General features: G+C 42.8%; 1 protein-coding gene across 3 annotated transcripts in view; it reads left to right on the forward strand.

Annotated features, from left to right (window-relative positions):
* The window catches only part of LOC142592754 (BSD domain-containing protein 1-like), a 59,666-nt gene extending 49,560 nt beyond the window's left edge, over nucleotides 1-10,106 (forward strand). For 2 of the 3 annotated variants that reach the window (XM_075704407.1, XM_075704408.1), the window contains 2 exons: nucleotides 4,734-4,831; nucleotides 9,680-10,106. In XM_075704407.1, coding sequence (XP_075560522.1) covers nucleotides 4,734-4,831; nucleotides 9,680-9,709 — 128 coding nt within the window. In that variant the 3' untranslated portion in view covers nucleotides 9,710-10,106. The remainder of the gene's footprint in view (nucleotides 1-4,733; nucleotides 4,832-9,679) is intronic. The other variant, XM_075704409.1, reaches the window with a different exon arrangement.
* Nucleotides 10,107-17,758: the final 7,652 nt, after the last annotated feature.

Genomic DNA, 17,758 nt, shown 5'->3' on the forward strand with positions numbered 1-17,758 from the left:
TCTCCTGCTGTTTTGTTGCTTGTTGTGCCATATTGTCGTTCTAAGAAGTTGTATTTATCATCCTAGTGCTTCCACTTGTCATTTTGATTCCTTCTGTTATTTGGTTTGCTTTCGAGGCATTCTTTCACGCTTTTAGGGTTTCCCTTTTGTGCTTCGTCTTTTGCTTCCATTTTGTCTGTTACATTTGTCTTACTTCTGCCTTAAGATGGGCGTGTTTGTATGCAGCAGGACTAGAAACGTTGCCAGTAGGTAACTTGTCACAGCACAAACTTAAACAGATAGTGAAAAAAGGACGTGGATGTATGCCACATCGCCTTTTTTTTTTCTGTTTCAGTTCATGCTACCTGTTATGACTATGATGGGTAGACATACATGGCTAAATTGCAGTGTGTGCAAAGGTGATGGACATAGAGACATTGATGCAGAATTGCATGAGATGCATAACAACAGAATCCTCTTGCATCAAACATTGTGTACATAGATATATTAGTCAGCAGTGTGTAAATGCAACATGACCTATTTCCTTTCTTTTGTGCATGCGTGTAACTCTCATCTTCAACGATTGGCTTAGTTCTGTTTAGCACATGCTTGCCATTGTCATTTGATTGTGCATTGTAGTTACAGGGAAGTAGCAAACACTGCGAAAAAATGCATGTTAAGAACCTGAACCCTTCAAAGGGTGAACTTAAGCCAAGAAAGTGTGGGTGGGCGAATATTCAAACTGCTTGCAAAACCAAATCAAATACAGTGGAAGTCCATTGGTACGTCCCTTGTTACGTTTTCCTGGCTGCTACGTCACGTTTTTGTGGTCCCGACCTAAATCCAATTGACTCCCGTTTAGCATGTTGCCATTATGTAATGTTCCCGCACCTTATGTTGCGTTTGAATGCGGTGGTTATGTAAATGTAGTGATACAGCCAGCCAGAATGTTTCAACAAGCAACTGAAGTTGCATAAGCCAGGCATTGCACGAGCTTTTGGGAGAAAACGTGCACAGAGCAGCTGGTGAAACACCCAAAAAAGGGTGCATTGTGTAAAACCTACCAGGAATCATGCACGCTGGGCCAGATCTGCCGAGCACAGGGCTGCATTTAATTTGGAGCCGGCAAGGATCTTAAACATGTTGCGTAATCGCCGGTCTGCTTTAGCTTCACTGCAATATAACCGTGTTATGCAGTGAAGCATATGCAAAATATTGTGGTGAAGCATATTAAGAGCTGAAAGGGGCCACTGTCACGGGACATTGTATGTGTCTTTTATATTATACACGCAGGCACACACTATCCCTGGTTGTAGCATGAGCACCGAGATGTCTAATAACTGTACTGGCAGCCATTCTGAGCTGTTTCTAATGTTGTTGTGGCAATTTGCGGTCTAACCATGGTTACATTTTCCTGGTTGTTAGTTTTTTCACATGGTCTCTTGAAGAACATAGCAACGGTGTTCTGCTGTATTTTTCTATTCAAACTATTAGAACATGAACTATCTGTAAATATGAAATTTCTTTTTAATATTTCAAATCACCGACTGTGTGCAATGAAGCATAAACTGAAGCAGAAGTGCAATAAATTTTATCTCAGCAGTCACAACAGACACAAAACACAACATAGTCGGGCATGCTATGTCACTAAGGCAGACATTTCAGGCTAAACCGCTATCATTCGCTCCCACCAGTGAGTCCCGGGTAGGTCAGTAAGCTACTTATTAGCTTGTAGTGCTTCATTTTTGCTTTTAATAAACACTTTATTATAATGTGCAATGTAGCAACATAAATTTGATATGGTTTGGACATTCTTGGATATAGAGATTGTTATATAGCAATTGTGAAATCAGCTACTAATTATTTGAAAGCTATTCAAAAAGTATTCTGTTTGATTTGACTGTGCTAGTCTCTCGCAATATTTGATTCATATTTGAGTCTTAAAAATTGCTATTTGCACACTTCTGCAAGAAAGACAAGGAACACTCAATTGAGATCAACTGGGGTGAGCACTGTCGGTCAAGTCTAATCTTGTTGGTCACGCGCATCTGCTATTTGTACATGTCTCAGTGTACATTTCAGAGTGATCAATAATGCTTATGTACATTTGAGAGTGTACGAAACTGCCCATGACATTCACACAGCCTGATCGCATGCTCCATTGCTATAGCATTAAAGAAAGAAGTGAAATTGAGGGGTTTACTTTTTGTTATTCATCACCATATATAAGGCCAATGAGCAATGTCTTGCCCGTTGTCTTTATATGGCTGTGATTAACAGCATTTACAAAATTTCAGGTACCTTAGGCCTTGTGCCGAGTGAAAATTTGGTAATGGTGACAATCCAGTTTTTAAAATGATCACTGGAAAAAAACTCAGTGCTTTTCCGCTCTGTGAAGAAGCTGAGGGGCCCATATACCAGCGAAGCTGGGTATGTGGGCCCCTTAATGGCGAACTGCACCTCCGCCGCGGGTCAGCCTGGCATTACACTATTTATAGGGATCGGCCCACGTATGGGGAATTTTTGCTTACCACACCAACAATGTGCAAATTTCCTTGGATGGTAGAGGTATACAGCTTTGCTGTAAAAAGTAAGCAGACATTTAGCAATATGCATGTGTGCCTCCAATTTCTGAACTCAAATTTCATTTGTGAGTCAGTGCTTGTTTGTATCGCCTTTTCCCCTGTCCGTCCCCTTTCTGCACACTACAGTTTGGCCATGAATCATTACTGGCTCACCCAGTTTTTATCCAGTTTTGCGGGGTGTGCTTTTATCTCGGTACAGTCGGCTGTAAGCATAACAGGCAGTAGGAAGAACACGGGATGACGCCAACACAGGTGCTATCTTCAGCCTCCTGCCGTCCATTCAGCCGTTTATGCTCAAATGACAGCTGCCTGCTTCAGGTGGCATGCCAGAAATGCCTACCTTTGCTTGTTTCACTTGAGTTCCATTTCCTGCAACCCGTGCAGCTTGTCGCTCCAGTCTTGCCAAGTCGAGCCTCTTGAGCTTCTCTGTATGAAGTGGCTTCTGTTCTTGTCACTGCTTTCTGCTCTGTTGGCCGTGGTCATTTTGGGCAGCGAAGGGAAACACCCTTTCAAACTAGACTGGTCAATTGCAATTTTGGAGTAGCGGCTTTTACTGCAGGCAGCAGATTGGTGTGCCAGGAAAGTGTTCATAGCAATGCTAGAAGCAATATTCAGATCTATCCCATTAAAGAGATCGTTTAATATTTCAAAATAATGTATGCACCAGTTTCACTGAGAGCAGAGCTATAGCAATTGAGAAAATGAAACAAATTTGAGAGGGAAGTGGGCACCATCGCTTAAAAAATGCAAAGCTGGCTGTTGCTGACTAGGTACCTGTCCGGACATAGTCATATGATGGTGCCGTATTCCCTAGCAGCAACCTACTTGTTTTGTATAAAGGTCTCTGGAAGTCTAGCAACCCCTCTACATTGTTAGGTTAGCCCGGCGATAAGACCACTGCCATGTGGCTTTAGGTCTGCTCCAACTATGAGTGTTCTGGCCTGGGAACTTTTGTGACAGAGCGTACTTGTACTGCTTTTTCTGAAGTGGTAAATGAATAAAAGAAAGAGAAATTTGCGTCGGGCTTAAAATTGGAAAAAGATATGCTGCTTAGCCATGTGTAGCTGATTTTGCAACAGAGACTTGCTGAGTCACGGCTGCTGTCATAAGGAGGTGTACTGTACAGACTAATATAGCTCCAAGCTTTCCTTTTCATACCGTATTTGATTACACGTGTGCCTGTCGTGTGTGGCCTTTTGACTCCCTAATGTAGCAGAGTATGGCTTCCAAGGTGATTGACATGGAGCAGTGCTCCTGTGTTGGCTCTGGCAATCTTAAGGTTAGAAATAAGGTGTTTCCTTGTCTGTTCATAGGAGATTGAAGTTCAGCAAGAGCATATGCTGCCTCCAGTTGTGAGCTTCTCCATTGGCCTTGTCTTGCCACAAATGGAGGGCTTGTACATTTTTGGAGCGTAATTTATCGCTCTTGCACAAATTGTGTATATTCAAAAGGGGCAATTTTAGATGTAGCTTTGCTGATTGTTGTGGTATCTGGTTGGAGCTAGTTACTGAAACAAAGAAGAAAATGAGGTAACCTGCATTGCATTTGGAAATAAGACACCGCTCATGTTGGCGTGTGTTCCCGAAAGATTGAATCAATGAAATAGCTGTGAAACCTGGCAGCATGCAACGGTGGCATCGACTTCGGGATTCGGGCTTGTCATTGCTGTAATGGTTCAGGTGTTTAGGAAGGAAAGTTTAGCCTTCAGATACAGTATTCTAATAGGTGGTGTTCAAAACTTGGCAGCCAAGATGTTCTTCCAGTACTTGCAGTACACAGAGGCATGGCCTTCAAGATTGGCGGTTGTTACTCAAGGGAGCTGTTGCTGGGAGGGGGTGCTATGTAGACACCAGCTATTTTCAATCTTTTTCTGTCTCAAAAACACTTTGAGTGTTCTGAAAGAGCAGTGTACCAGTCTAGATTGATGTACTTTTTCCTTGCAACCTTGCACCTTGTGCTTCTTGGATGGATACCTTATCTTTGCCTCATGGAAGCCATCACCAGACTGTCTTTCTGTGACATGCTTTGTACATAACCTTCTCTGCACCCGACTCTTGACCTCATCGTAACCGCCCTGTTGCTCTGTTTTTGTTCTCTTCAATGGCCCCCTGACCCCTCCCAAAACTCCTCCTCTCTTCCAACTGCTGACCCCCCATCCCCTCCGTTCAGACCTTAGCGACTGGGAGGAGTTTGAGCTTGAGTTGGCGGACACGGACGTTCCCACCACCGCTTCCATTGCAAAACCGGCATCCCACTCTGCGTCTGAGGTAAAATGAATGATGGGCTTGGCATGTTGACAGTGCCGCCTTCAACCACTGCACGGTACACTATAGTACCGCTGTGAATCTCTACAGTGGCATCACTAATTCTGGGGAAGCCAATGAGAGGTTGCCGCTTTTTTGCTGCCGATAACTTGCAATAAATGTGTGGATGTGGGTTTCATTTAGTGCTGGGCCACAGCTTTCAACGCACAGGCCCCAGCTTTGCTTAATGCAAGGTCTAATGCCCCAGGGTTAGGCATGGACCCTTCACTGTTTCGTTAAATGCTTCATGTTGCGCCTCTGCACAGCTAAGAGACATCTGAATGGTGATATTGTATCATGTGGTGCATGCAAGCCATTACTGGAGGTGCTACTAAACAAGAGATGTAGAGTTGCATCTGAGCTGTAACAGTCTTGCATCTCGTTTATAGGCAAGATAACATTGTAGCCACCACAGTCTGTGTGCTCCCATGTTGCATGTAATAAATTTGTGCTCTGTGCACTTGTTCCAAGTGTTCTAAGAATACTTGAGGTTTGCAGTAAGCTGCAGTGCAGTTCATAGTTATGGAAAATCATTTGGGGAGTGACATAGGAAAGCTCCAAAAAAGAGCGATGCCAGGATCTAGCGCACCATTGTTGCATATATATGATATTAATTCATAGTTCCCCTTGAAGTGGAACTCCTTGAGGGTTTTATAGCACACAGTCAAGCTAGCGGTACGTCCCTCACAGCAGCCGCACAATGCTCTCAGGAACTGCAACAGAAATTGTTGTATGCCTGAACGGTATTTTGCCCTATTGAAATGACAAGTGACATGGTCAGCACTCAATCAAGGGCACGTCTTTCTTCTTTTTTTTTTCCATTTTCTAAATGCCTACTGCTGTGCTACTTACTGATTTGGTTAGAACTAAAGCCTGGGCTACATGGAGTAAACCTTCATGACGAACTTTGCGCAGCAGAAATAAATGTGGCGGAATGACACTGATTTTCACTGGCTTAGGCTACAGGAAGCAAAGAAGAGGCAAATGCTGCTGCATATTCGCCGCATTGCTGTCGGTGTTCTCAGACTGAATTCATGTTTGTTGCAAAACAAAAAGGTCACAATAAAAAAGGTTTGCATTCTATCAATTGTTAATTGCCGAGCAATCTGAAATGTGCGTTTACAAATGGAAAAAGGAAAACCTGCAACAGCTCACAGCTGGGCACCGGCAGTCATAGAGAGATTGCTCCTCGGAATGCCTGGTGAGCGCATCTCGCACTTTTGCCACTTTTTTCAGTGAGATTCATCAGGCAATTTCTTTTTTTTCTGAGCCAGGTCCGTGGCTAACGTAACATTTTTTGGCGCTGCGTATCAGGAATTCACCACTTTGACGCCTGTTTTTCACTCCATGTAGCCTAGGTCTCAATCCTAGCCTTGATCTATAGGTCCTTATGTTACAGTCCATTTTGATATGTTCAGGGCTGCCAGGAGTGCCTGGCAGGTGAGATGTGTAGGCCAGTGTATGTACTATAGTGAGCAACATGAAAGGGAACATGGGAGTGCATGTCACATAGCCTTAAACCCAACTTGGGGTGATGCTCAGCAGCTGCCATCGAAAAGTAAGTGGAAAGGAAGGAGCTTTTACCATATTTACTTGTTTCTGATGCCCACTTTGGGGAAAATTTTGTATGACAAACATGTTAGAGTATGAAACCAAAACTGCAATAGGGGGTGTCCTAATCCCAACCTGTGAATCTCAGTTCCCCCCCCTCCCGATCTTAAAGACCATGTGTTAGGGGTTTGAACATGCTTAATAGAAAGTAGCAAGCCTCCTCGGCTGGCCAAACTGAACTGTTGGTGCCATACTCCATGCTGCTTGATATAGGTGGGTCAGTTACATGCCTTCAGGTGGGTGTGCAGAAGCAGTGCCATCTACAGTCGCAGCACAACGCCTTGCTGTACTGCGGGTGCCAAAAGCCTCTGCGAGGGCCAGAAGTTTGTCATCATTGAACACCACCTATAGCAGGTGTCCAAATTTCACATTGATTTCGTAACAAATCGCTGTTTCACCCTCTCAACCACGAAAATCTGGCCTGGGTACAATCAAGGGTGTTGCATTTTCTCTCTCTCCCTAAATGGTGTGTGCATTGCAGTTGGGGTGCAATAGAATCGAGTATACCGGTAGCACTCTCATCACTGTTTGATTTTACAATGCAATTAGAACCTTATGTCAGCACACATTGCAGGCTCAATCAACCCATCCCAATTTCCGTCTATGCTCGTATTCATATTGTCACATTGTAGTAATGGTGAAGAATAGAACTGAAACAGTAGTTCAATTTTAACTCTTTATTGGGCGAGCTTGTGATAAACGATGGATCCATGTCAATGTCGTCATAGGCAGTGGGCATTGTCACAGCAGTGATAGCTACCTCTACATTTGAATGTCTTGTCACTCACCAACTATACTTAAAGGCATTATCGCAGCCAGCTGCCTACGAGGTGCTCCTTGCATTTTAGAAACACTGGTGGAGTGGGAGCGCCGCCACTTAGCGTAACAGCCCTCCACTTCTTTCCACTTTGTTTTCAACTGTTGCCAATGCTTATCGCTTGAAGTTGGATTTGAGGCTACCTGGCACATGCTGTGTGTTCCCTTTCATATTGTTCACGACAGTATGCCTGTTTCTTCATTGCCTGACTGAGTAAGCAGAGGACAACCATTGCCTTGCATGTTTCTGCTGTCTGGCTTTAAGTGCCACGAGATGTATTCTCAAGGCTACTGTTTCCTTACATATATAGGCTGCAGTAAAAAATATGTTAAGAGGAAGCTTGAGCGCGGGGTCTCCTATTTAAATACATGGGGAAGGAGAGATCGTTTTTCTCAGCAACCACTGCACTAAATTTGATGAGGTTTGTTGCATTAAAGAAATTTTAAAATCTGGTAACTGTTGGTAGTGACCCCCTGCACTCTACTGGCTTAGTGGCTATGGTGTTGTGCTGCTAAGCATGAGGTCGTGGTATCAAATCCCGGCGTCAGCCGCATCTCAATGGTGGTGAAATTCAAAAACGGCCATGTTCCGTGCATTGGGGGCACGTTAAAGATCCCCTGGTGGTCAAAATGAATCCGGAGTCCCCCACTACGGCGTGCCTCCTAATCAAATGCTGGTTTTGGCCTGTAAGACCCTATGATTCAACTGTTGGTAGCGGATTTTCGGTTTAGGCCATCAGTATTTTAATAAATTTAAAAAATTGAAGATTTTGAGAAACCAAAACTATAAAGTCTACAACTCTAACTCAGCAATAAAAAAATGATATAACAATCTCGTAAATTGCATCTAATAGTGCATCTAAAACGAACAAAATTGAAGTATTGCACATGGCTCTCAAATTTATCCCTAATATGTGGATAGAGCTTTTGCAGAAGCCTTGTAGACTATGTAACAAATTCACGTAAGACAAGAACTGGCATGTCAAACTTGTCCGTTTTGAATGCTCTAATGGATGCAGTTTACAGAACTGCAATACCTGTTCTAGGTGTAGAAGAGCTACGAATTTGTAAACTTCGTGCTTCTGTTTTTCTTTTCAACTTTACCAATTTTTGGAAATTCCTTTTAAAAAATTCAGGCCTTATTCAAATTTCTGCTTCCAACAGTCACTAAAATTTTACTTTCTGTTGCAAATGCAACAGATTTCATTAAAATCGGCCAGTGGTTATCTCAAAAAAGTTTCTGCATTTGTATATTTTATACATGTATTTGAACAGGCGGCATCAGAGTTGGGCCCAAGCTAACGCTTCTGCTCAAGTGGGGGCGTGCTGTGAAAGAGTGTTTTTCAAGGCCAAGTAGTCGCAGGGGGCCCAGATACCTGAAAGTCCAGAACAGTAAAAGTAGGTTGGAGTGCATGTGGCTGTTGCGCCCAATCCATGGACGGCAGCTCACCATTATTCTCGAGGAGAATAAAGCTACCATATTCTACCAGCCCTACTCTAAGGGGTCGTAACTTGTAGGATAAACTTAAGAAGCTAGGGACCACACAAGTAATATAATGTTAACAGAATGGAAATGGCAATTTGGAACACCCATCATTGGAAATGTGAGGGTTTTGGTTTGCACATCATTACTGATAATCTTATGTGGTAAAACATGAATTGCTTTCTGAAAGGTATTGACCAAACTCTTTGCAGTCAACATGATCAGTTACCTTACAATTGCCTTTCTGGTACATGTGCCACTGCTACCACAGCAATAATTGGTACTTGCTGGCTATACAGGTGGCTGCTTCCTTGTTTGATGTTCTCTCATTGAAATTTTTCGTGCGTCAGTTACTGTAGAGTCACTGAAATTTCCAGCAGATGGTAGCAATTAGAGAAGACCTGTGCACGATGCCTATTGTACAAGGTGTTGCCAGAACCCTTTGAAAGGGTTAACAATTGGTGCTTGCTAAAAGCTTTAACTTTACAATATGGTTCCTGATGCTTTAGCTGTTTTCAAATGGGATAATTCAGGGGTGGTATTCTTAGGCGGTCGCTATCAGATATAAACTCACTTTCGTGAGATTTTGCACGACTCGACACTGGGTGTGCGAAGAAAACAGCTCACAGCACTCTTGGCATTGTGGGAAAATAGCATTTATGGTGCTGTACCAAGCTTGCTGTCGGCCGTACATGCAGAGGTGTACAGTGCTGAGTCACGCGAAATACCTCAAAAGGGGAAATATCTCTGAAAGTCATTCCCCAAAAATACCACCCCAGTTTAGCCCTCCTTCCTGGGACCTCTTTTGTGCAAAGGACCAATTGTGACATTAAATGTGTGATGTCGCTAGCACAGTGTGAAGGAAAGGTTGTTTCTGCTGGTCTCTTTCTTGTCTTTTGCAGGCTGATGATGACTGGGAGAAGTGGGAATGACTGAGAGTGCATTGTGTCCATACCAAGACTCGGAAGACAAGATGCGAATACCCAGGGATGTACACATACACATGTCTACATGAGGGGCTTGGTTATTTAAAGCAAAGCTGACGAAGAGTGCTAGGAGAACGGGCTGTTGCAAGAGTGGATGGGAGGGCAGAAAAAAAAATTGTACCATATCTTCATTGCCTGTGTGCCAGCCAGTATTGTTTACTAGTGGCATGGCGTTTTTCTTCTCGTTTTCTTTTATCAGTATAAAAGGAAGGAAGAGGGGGTGAGGGGTATAGGGCGTGATTTGTGTATTTTTTTTATTGCTCTGTGCCTCCAGTAACTGGAGTGGGAGGGAGTAAAAAAAATCTTTGGAAATGTTTAAATAAAGTTTAACTTCGAGATATGATTCTGTTTTGAATTTCTTCAGTTGTGTGCACATATTGATGTTCACAAGCCTTTTAAAAACTCTTTTAGTGTTTTGGGCAAGCTCAGCTCATCAATGCGACCGCGGTTAATTTTGGTTTGGATGAGCTCAGCTCGTAAATGGCAATAATCTCTTTTTCAATGAGATTTAAATCAGTCAACCCGTTCACTTTGTTTTCCTTCTACTGCTGCCGTGCCAGCATTTAAAATGGTGGTCATTTTGCTGTTTTGTTTTACTACACATCAACGCTTTTTTCAGTGCCATGAAAGCCACATTGATTCAGTCTTGGTGTTCTACAACATGGATGGCAGCCATTTCGTCAGCGCTGGACGGGCACGTTTATTGCAGCTTTTACTTTCTACTACCTAGATGGCAGCACTTTGTCAGCACTCAGAGCCCACATTTTTGGAATGGCATACTTTTTGCACCTCTTGGCGAATATGGAACGATGGCGTCTGCCACTAACAGCTCACACGAGTTGCCCGTGCAAAAGAAACTCGTTGCTCAACTCTGACCTGTCTTAGAAGTGCAAGAATGCACGAAAAATTTTCTTCGGTCAAGAACTTTGCAGAACAACTTATTTTGAAACTGGTACAATAAAGCGTTGTTCTCCTTTCTAACTGTAACATTTGTGGCAATCACAAGTACATATGTATTGTGATTGGATGAGGTAAAATGAAGTTTTCACGCTTAAATTATGAAGCAAATTGATTGAAAATGCTTTAGAATACTTTTCGATGGAGTGAAGTTTCAAAATAAGCCATACATGGAACGCAATATAAGGCCACTTTTGGTCAAACTAATAAAATGCTTAAGCGGTTGAAGTGCATTCACCATGGAGGTTAACGAGTCAAACTCATTATGATGAAGTTGCATCCCACTTGAATATACCTTCATTATATATAATATATTTTATAAACTAAATTCGTTGCATGCTGGTATCAATGAGAAACAAGTGTTTCTGATTTGCTATATCGAATAATTTGTTATATCCATGTTCGCTCTGTGGGGTTAGACTCTAGCATACAGTTTTCTGTGCTTTCATAGGAAACTGAATGATGTTTGGTTACTGCAAAAGGTACAGCAACATGTAGTGAACGGATATATATGTATATATCTGTTAAACTACTCAAGAACTTGTATTGTTGATAGAAACTACTCGTGAAGGCATACATTATGGACAGGTTGGTTGTAACCATTAAACAAAATGTTCTGATGGAGTTCTTATGGTAGCCTAGGCTACTTCTGTTTTGCAGACTGAAAGAAAAAAAAAATTTGCTTTAGATGCCTTGCTTTGTTTTCACCCTTTGTCATCGTTTTACATTGGTGTGGTGCATTCTTCATGATGTGACCATGATAGCGAATTTATGCATATCCGTTTATAATTACCGTGTGCACGTGCATTTGCATGGCGAGTGACGTGTGTGCCGAACCAGCGTTTTTTACAGATTTGGTTGGAACTGCCACACTGACATTGTAACGGGCTATACGCCTACCTTTCTTTCCCGCGATAGTCAATTTGCACATCTGAATTTATTCATGACGTAAATGAGCGTGATCACGTGCATTTGCATGGGGAGTGATGTGTGTGCCGAACCAGCGTTATTTAGAGACGTGGTTGGAACTGGCGTTCATTGCAGTCTCTCTGGGACCCATCTATGTAGTCTTCTGCCAAATACTTTGTCGTTGTACGATGAACGAGATAATCAGAACAGTCTTCCTGCACCGCTTCGGTAGCAGCGAAAACATTTTAGCTCAATGCCTCCCATGAAAAGCTCATGAAGAGCACAAACGCAATGTTGAAGGTCATATTTGATAATAACACGCCTTTTGAGAGTAGAAAAACCCACCGCATTAGCAAGAAAAATCGCATTACGTGAATACCGCCGTGTAGGTGTGATGGTGATGTGACACTTGCAGTGACCCCGGTTGACGTCAAAAAAGGGTTTATTGATGAGCAGTAGGTGACCGTTGGCTCCTGGAGCATGCCCAGGTAGCACAAAAGAGAACATTTTTAAAGTGTTTATCTGAGACGAAAGAAATGGTTTACAGAAGACATGAGTTAGACAACTCCGTTGTTTAAACGTCGTATATGTCATCTAATATCCGGCTTAATTATTTTTTCGGACGATCTAGAACAGCTCTTCAAAACATATTAGAAAAGCTGGTCTTGAAATAGGATTGGGATAAAGACAAATACTAATCCCTTTGCCAGGGCTCTTCATATATGATTTCTAAACGCTTTTAAGATGTTATCAAAAAGCTGGTCTAGAACTAGCCTTGAAAGGTTTACGATACTCTGAAGCTCATTTTTGCGGTTTCCAAATGAGTTGAAGCGTCGGTGTCTAGTGCTACTGAGCTCCTGGTGCAGTGCCAAGCACTATTACCTATAGAGGCCAACGCATCCTCGACCAAGTCACTCGAGAAGGCACGTGTCCACGAAAATGAATCCACAATGCTGCCTTTGTGTGCAGCAGTGAGGTTTACAACCAAAATGAGAATGACATCCCGCTAAGAAATGGGCACGTTTCGACGATCGGCTAGGCCATGGCTTTTGTGCTAAGAGCTCATGAAATGAACGTATCACAAAGCAACACTTTATTGCAAAAATTATACATATGCAAGGTTTCAGCAAAATATGAGAAATGCAAAGTAAATCGAATTAAAAGCACATCAAGAATGACAACTAGCAGAAACAATTCTTAATGAACTAGAAATTGATCAACAGTGACTAGAACATGCATAAACGAAATTCGTAAGTACGCATACAATGACGAACAGCAAGACCGTGATGTGTGCTAAAGTTTATTTTGCACAGTAAAGAGCGCATGCTATCAGATGAACAGACTAGAGTTATTTAAGAAATTGATATTACAGCAACTGTAAGAAGCAGAATAACAATGCGAAATTTAATCGCATGGTATCTGCCTACAAGCAGTGTTACCAATCATCTAGAAGCTCGAAAAGAACACAAAAAGGAATAACGACACATACTATCAAAAATCAATCCTGTGATAAAAATCAAGCGGGAACATATTAAATTGAAAATATTGCCCTGTACGGTGCATCAAATATAGTAATGGTAAGAGAATTAAAAGAACCATAAAACAAACAACAATCTAGTGAATGATCCTAAAGAATACTCAAAGAAGGAAATTTGTGTAACAAGTGAACACCACTGTAGTGCAGAGTACGATGAGACTGAGTAACGGTACACAACTAAAAAATCTTAGTAGTATAGTACATGAGGATTGAATGTGCATGCGTCATTATTAGAAACTTTTATATACCTGGAAATTTCCTGGCCGTGGTGACCGAATTTCGATGGGGGCGAAATGCGAAAACCACCCATGTACTTAGATTTAGGTGCACGTTAAAGAACCCCAGGTGGTCCAAATTTCCAGAGTGCCCCACTACGGCGTGCCTCGTAATCAGACAGTGGTTTTGGCACGTAAAACCCGGTAATTTAATTTTTTAAACCTGGAAATTAACTGGAATGCACAGGAAGCTGCGCTTCAGTAACCAAGGGAGTAGTGGTCAGAATAAATATGAATCCGTTTATATAATTAGCATTGTACAAAAGGCACATGTACCACTCTTGCAAGAACAGGCATAAAGTCGCAATGAATCATTTGCGAACCCATGAATACATTAGTACACCTTGCACACATTTCCTCTCCTAAAGTAAATAAAAGAAGTTGGCTCGCCATCGTGGCCCTGCGAAAGTGGATGTCCGGCGAAGCTGTTTAATGCCACCACTACAACTGCTGGGGGGATATGCAGTGCTTTACTGTTTTAGAGTGATGGTAATTTTGACGTGCTGTTGCCCGTAGCGGTACTGCAACAACACTGAAATCGGATGCTAGGCTGGTTATTCCATATATACGCAAGGCTAAGGTCGTCACTCGCTACTGGGAAACGTATGTGGGGAGTGCTACATGCTTCGCATTGTTACCAGGCGCACCTTATCATCAATTATGTGGCTTGGATGCTTGTTTTGCACTTTTTCTTTATTGAAAGGTATGCTGTTCTGTATACTGTATCCGTGATTCCAAATAATGTATGCACTGTGCACTTCACTTTGTTGAAGCCTGTGCCATAAGGGGGTACGAGCCATCACTTCTGGCGCTGCACTGCTGCCGCGATTGGCCCACATTTTTGGTAAGAGACATGGACACAGAAAATGCCGACCAACTAGGGGCCAACAGCTCCGCAATAAAAAGCACTCTGACAAAAACCTTTCACACATGTAGCCCCGAGCAGATGCTTTACCAGTTCACACCCACTTTCACATCCAAAGATATTTGGCACACAGTCCAGGCAGCGTTCCATTGATGATCAGCTTGGGAGCACACCACTTTGTACTCTGCAGTTCCGCTGGCAATGGCACTACTGTATATGCTGGCACTTGAAATATTTTCATGTAGACACACTTGCTGCCCTGGACAGGTATGCTGGACACGAAATTATACACTACGCTGGTAGTTGAAATGTTTTGACTGCAGATGCAGTGGCTTCACCAGGATGACTTGCCCACATACCATCTCTGACACATGTATGCACTCACTCGTCACTTGGTAGCACTGAACACTACATGTGCTTGCCAGATAAGTGGGCAGGCTTCACACTCAAATTTTTTGCAGCTTCTAATGAAACATATTGCACCACACTTAGGCTACTCTGTGAAAGATAGCTTTACTTTGCGATAGCCAATTTACGCATAGCGTTTATTTGCCACGTAAATTAGCGGAAGTACATCCATTAGCATCGGGAGTGATGAGTGCGACGAACCAGCGCCTTCCAGAGAAGTGGTTGGACCTGGCACGCCGATATTGTAATGGGTTATAGGCTTACCTTTTCTTGCGCGATAGAAAATTTTCACATATCCGTTTATTCGTCACATAAATTAGCGTGACCACATGCATCTGCATAGGGAGCGATGTGTGTGCCAAACCAGCGTTTTTTACAGACATGGTTGGAACTGCTGCACCGACATTGTAACGGGCTAACGCTAACCTTTTTTTGTGTGATAACGAATTTGCGCATTTATTAATCTCATAAATTGGTGTGAGAATGTGCATTATCATGGGGAGTGATGTGCGCACTGAACCAGCACTTTTTAGAGATGCGGTTGGAACTGGAGCGCCTACATTTTAACAGGATATACGCTTACCTTTTTATGCGATAGCCAATTTGCACATACCATTTATTTCTCACGCAAATTATCATGAGGAGTGATGCGTACGCTGAACCTGCACTCCTAAAGGTGTGGTTCGAACTGGCGCGCCGAAATTGTAATGGGCTATAGGCTTACTTTTTTCCCAGCGATAGCCAATTTACGCATACTGATTATTCGTCACGTAAATTAGCATGAGCATGTGCGTTAGCATGGGGAGTGATGTGTGCACCGAACCAGCATGTGTTAGAGTCATGGTTGGAACTGGCGCCGCTGACATTGTAACAGGCTAATGCTTACCTTTTCGTGCATGATAACGAATTTGCGCATTTATTCATCTCGGAAATTGGTGTGAGAACGTGCATTATTGGCATAGGGAGTGATGTGTGCGCCGAAACAGCACGTGTTAGAGACGTGGTTGGAACTGGCGCGCTGACATTGTAACTGGCTATATGCTTACCTTTTTATGTGCAATAACGAATTTGCGGATTTATTCATTTCGTAAATTGACATGAGAACATGCATTATTAGCATGGGGAGTGATGTGTGCGCCGAACCAGCGCTTTTTAGAGACGTGGTTCAAAGTGGCACGCCGACATTGTAACAGGCTAACGCTTACCTTTTCTTGCGCGATAACGAATTTGCCCATTTAGTCCTCTCGTAAATTGATGTGAGAATGTGCATTAGCATGGGGAGTGATGTGTGCACCGAACCAGCATAGAGACGTGGTTGGAACTGGTGCGCTGACATTGTAACTGGCTATATGCTTACCTTTTTTTGTGCGATAACGAATTTGCGGATTTATTCATTTCGTAAATTGGCATGAGAACATGCATTATTAGCATGGGGAGTGATGTGTGCGCCGAACCAGCGCTTTTTAGAGACGTGGTTCAAACTGGCACGCCGACATTGTAACAGGCTAACGCTTACCTTTTCTTGCGCGATAACGAATTTGCCCATTTAGTCCTCTCGTAAATTGATGTGAGAATGTGCATTAGCATGGGGAGTGATGTGTGCACCGAACCAGCATAGAGACGTGGTTGGAACTGGTGCGCTGACATTGTAACTGGCTATATGCTTACCTTTTCTTGTGCGATAACGAATTTGCGGATTTATTCATTTCGTAAATTGGCATGAGAACATGCATTATTAGCATGGGGAGTGATGTGTGCGCCGAACCAGCGCTTTTTAGAGACGTGGTTCAAAGTGGCACGCCGACATTGTAACAGGCTAACGCTTACCTTTTCTTGCGCGATAACGAATTTGCCCATTTAGTCCTCTCGCAAATTGATGTGAGAATGTGCATTAGCATGGTGAGTGATGTGTGCACCGAACCAGCATGTGTTAGAGTCGTGGTTGGAATTGGCGCGCTGACATTGTAACAGGCTAATGCTTACCTTTTCTTGCATGATAACGAATTTGCGCATTTATTCATCTCGTAAATTGGTGTGAGAACGTGCATTATTGGCATGGAGAGCGATGTGTGTGCCTAACCAGCGTGTCTTAGAGACGTGGTTGGAACTGGCGTGCCGACATTGCAATGGGCTATACATTTAACTTTTTTCGCGATAACGAATTTGTGCACTTATTCATCACGTAAATTGGTGTGAGAACATGCATTATCATGAAGAGTGATGTGTGCGCCGAACCATCGCTTTTTACAGACTTGGTTGGAACTGCCGTGCCGACATTGCAACGGTCTGTAGGCTTACGTTTTTGCCGCAATAGCCAGTTCATGCATATCCATTTATTCATCATGTAAATTTGCATGAGGACATTTATTATTATGCGGAGTGATGTATTCGCCGGACCAGTGTTTAGAGACATGGTTGGAACTGGCGCGCTGACATTGCAACAGGCTTACCTTTTTTCTACAATAGCCAATTCGTGTATATCCGCTTATTCATCGCGTAAATTGGCCTGAGAATATGCATGAGCAAGGGGAGTGATGTAGGAGTCGAACCAGTGGTTTCCAGTGAGGTGGTTGGACCTGGTGCGCTGACGTAATGGGTATATTGGCATGGGGAGCGACACATGCGCTGAACCGGCCCTTAAAACAATGTTTTGGCTGCCCAACACAACTGGCATGGCTAAGTTCAGAATTGCAAGTGTCTCTGCCTAAGTGGCTGCATTGTTACCAGCACATATTTATACCTATTCTGGCACATAATGGTATATACGAGTGGTAAAAATTTTGTGAGGTGCACGTACTGAAAAGTGAAATTTGGAAGGATCACTGATGCATTGAGCACTCATTTGCTCCCTTATATGCTGAACTAGTTCATGCTGAACTGGTAATTATTTTTTTCAGTTCAGGCACATTTTAAGAATATTGGTTCAGGTTCGTTTCGACAACCCAATTTATAGCCATTGCTTTTATTTTCCTCCATGCATTTTTTAATCTTAATTGAATAACTTGTGATAACGCTGTTTCTACTAAACCTTCAAAAATATATAT

Source organism: Dermacentor variabilis, chromosome 9 (assembly GCF_050947875.1).
Source record: "Dermacentor variabilis isolate Ectoservices chromosome 9, ASM5094787v1, whole genome shotgun sequence".
Taxonomy (NCBI): Eukaryota; Metazoa; Arthropoda; class Arachnida; order Ixodida; family Ixodidae; genus Dermacentor; species Dermacentor variabilis.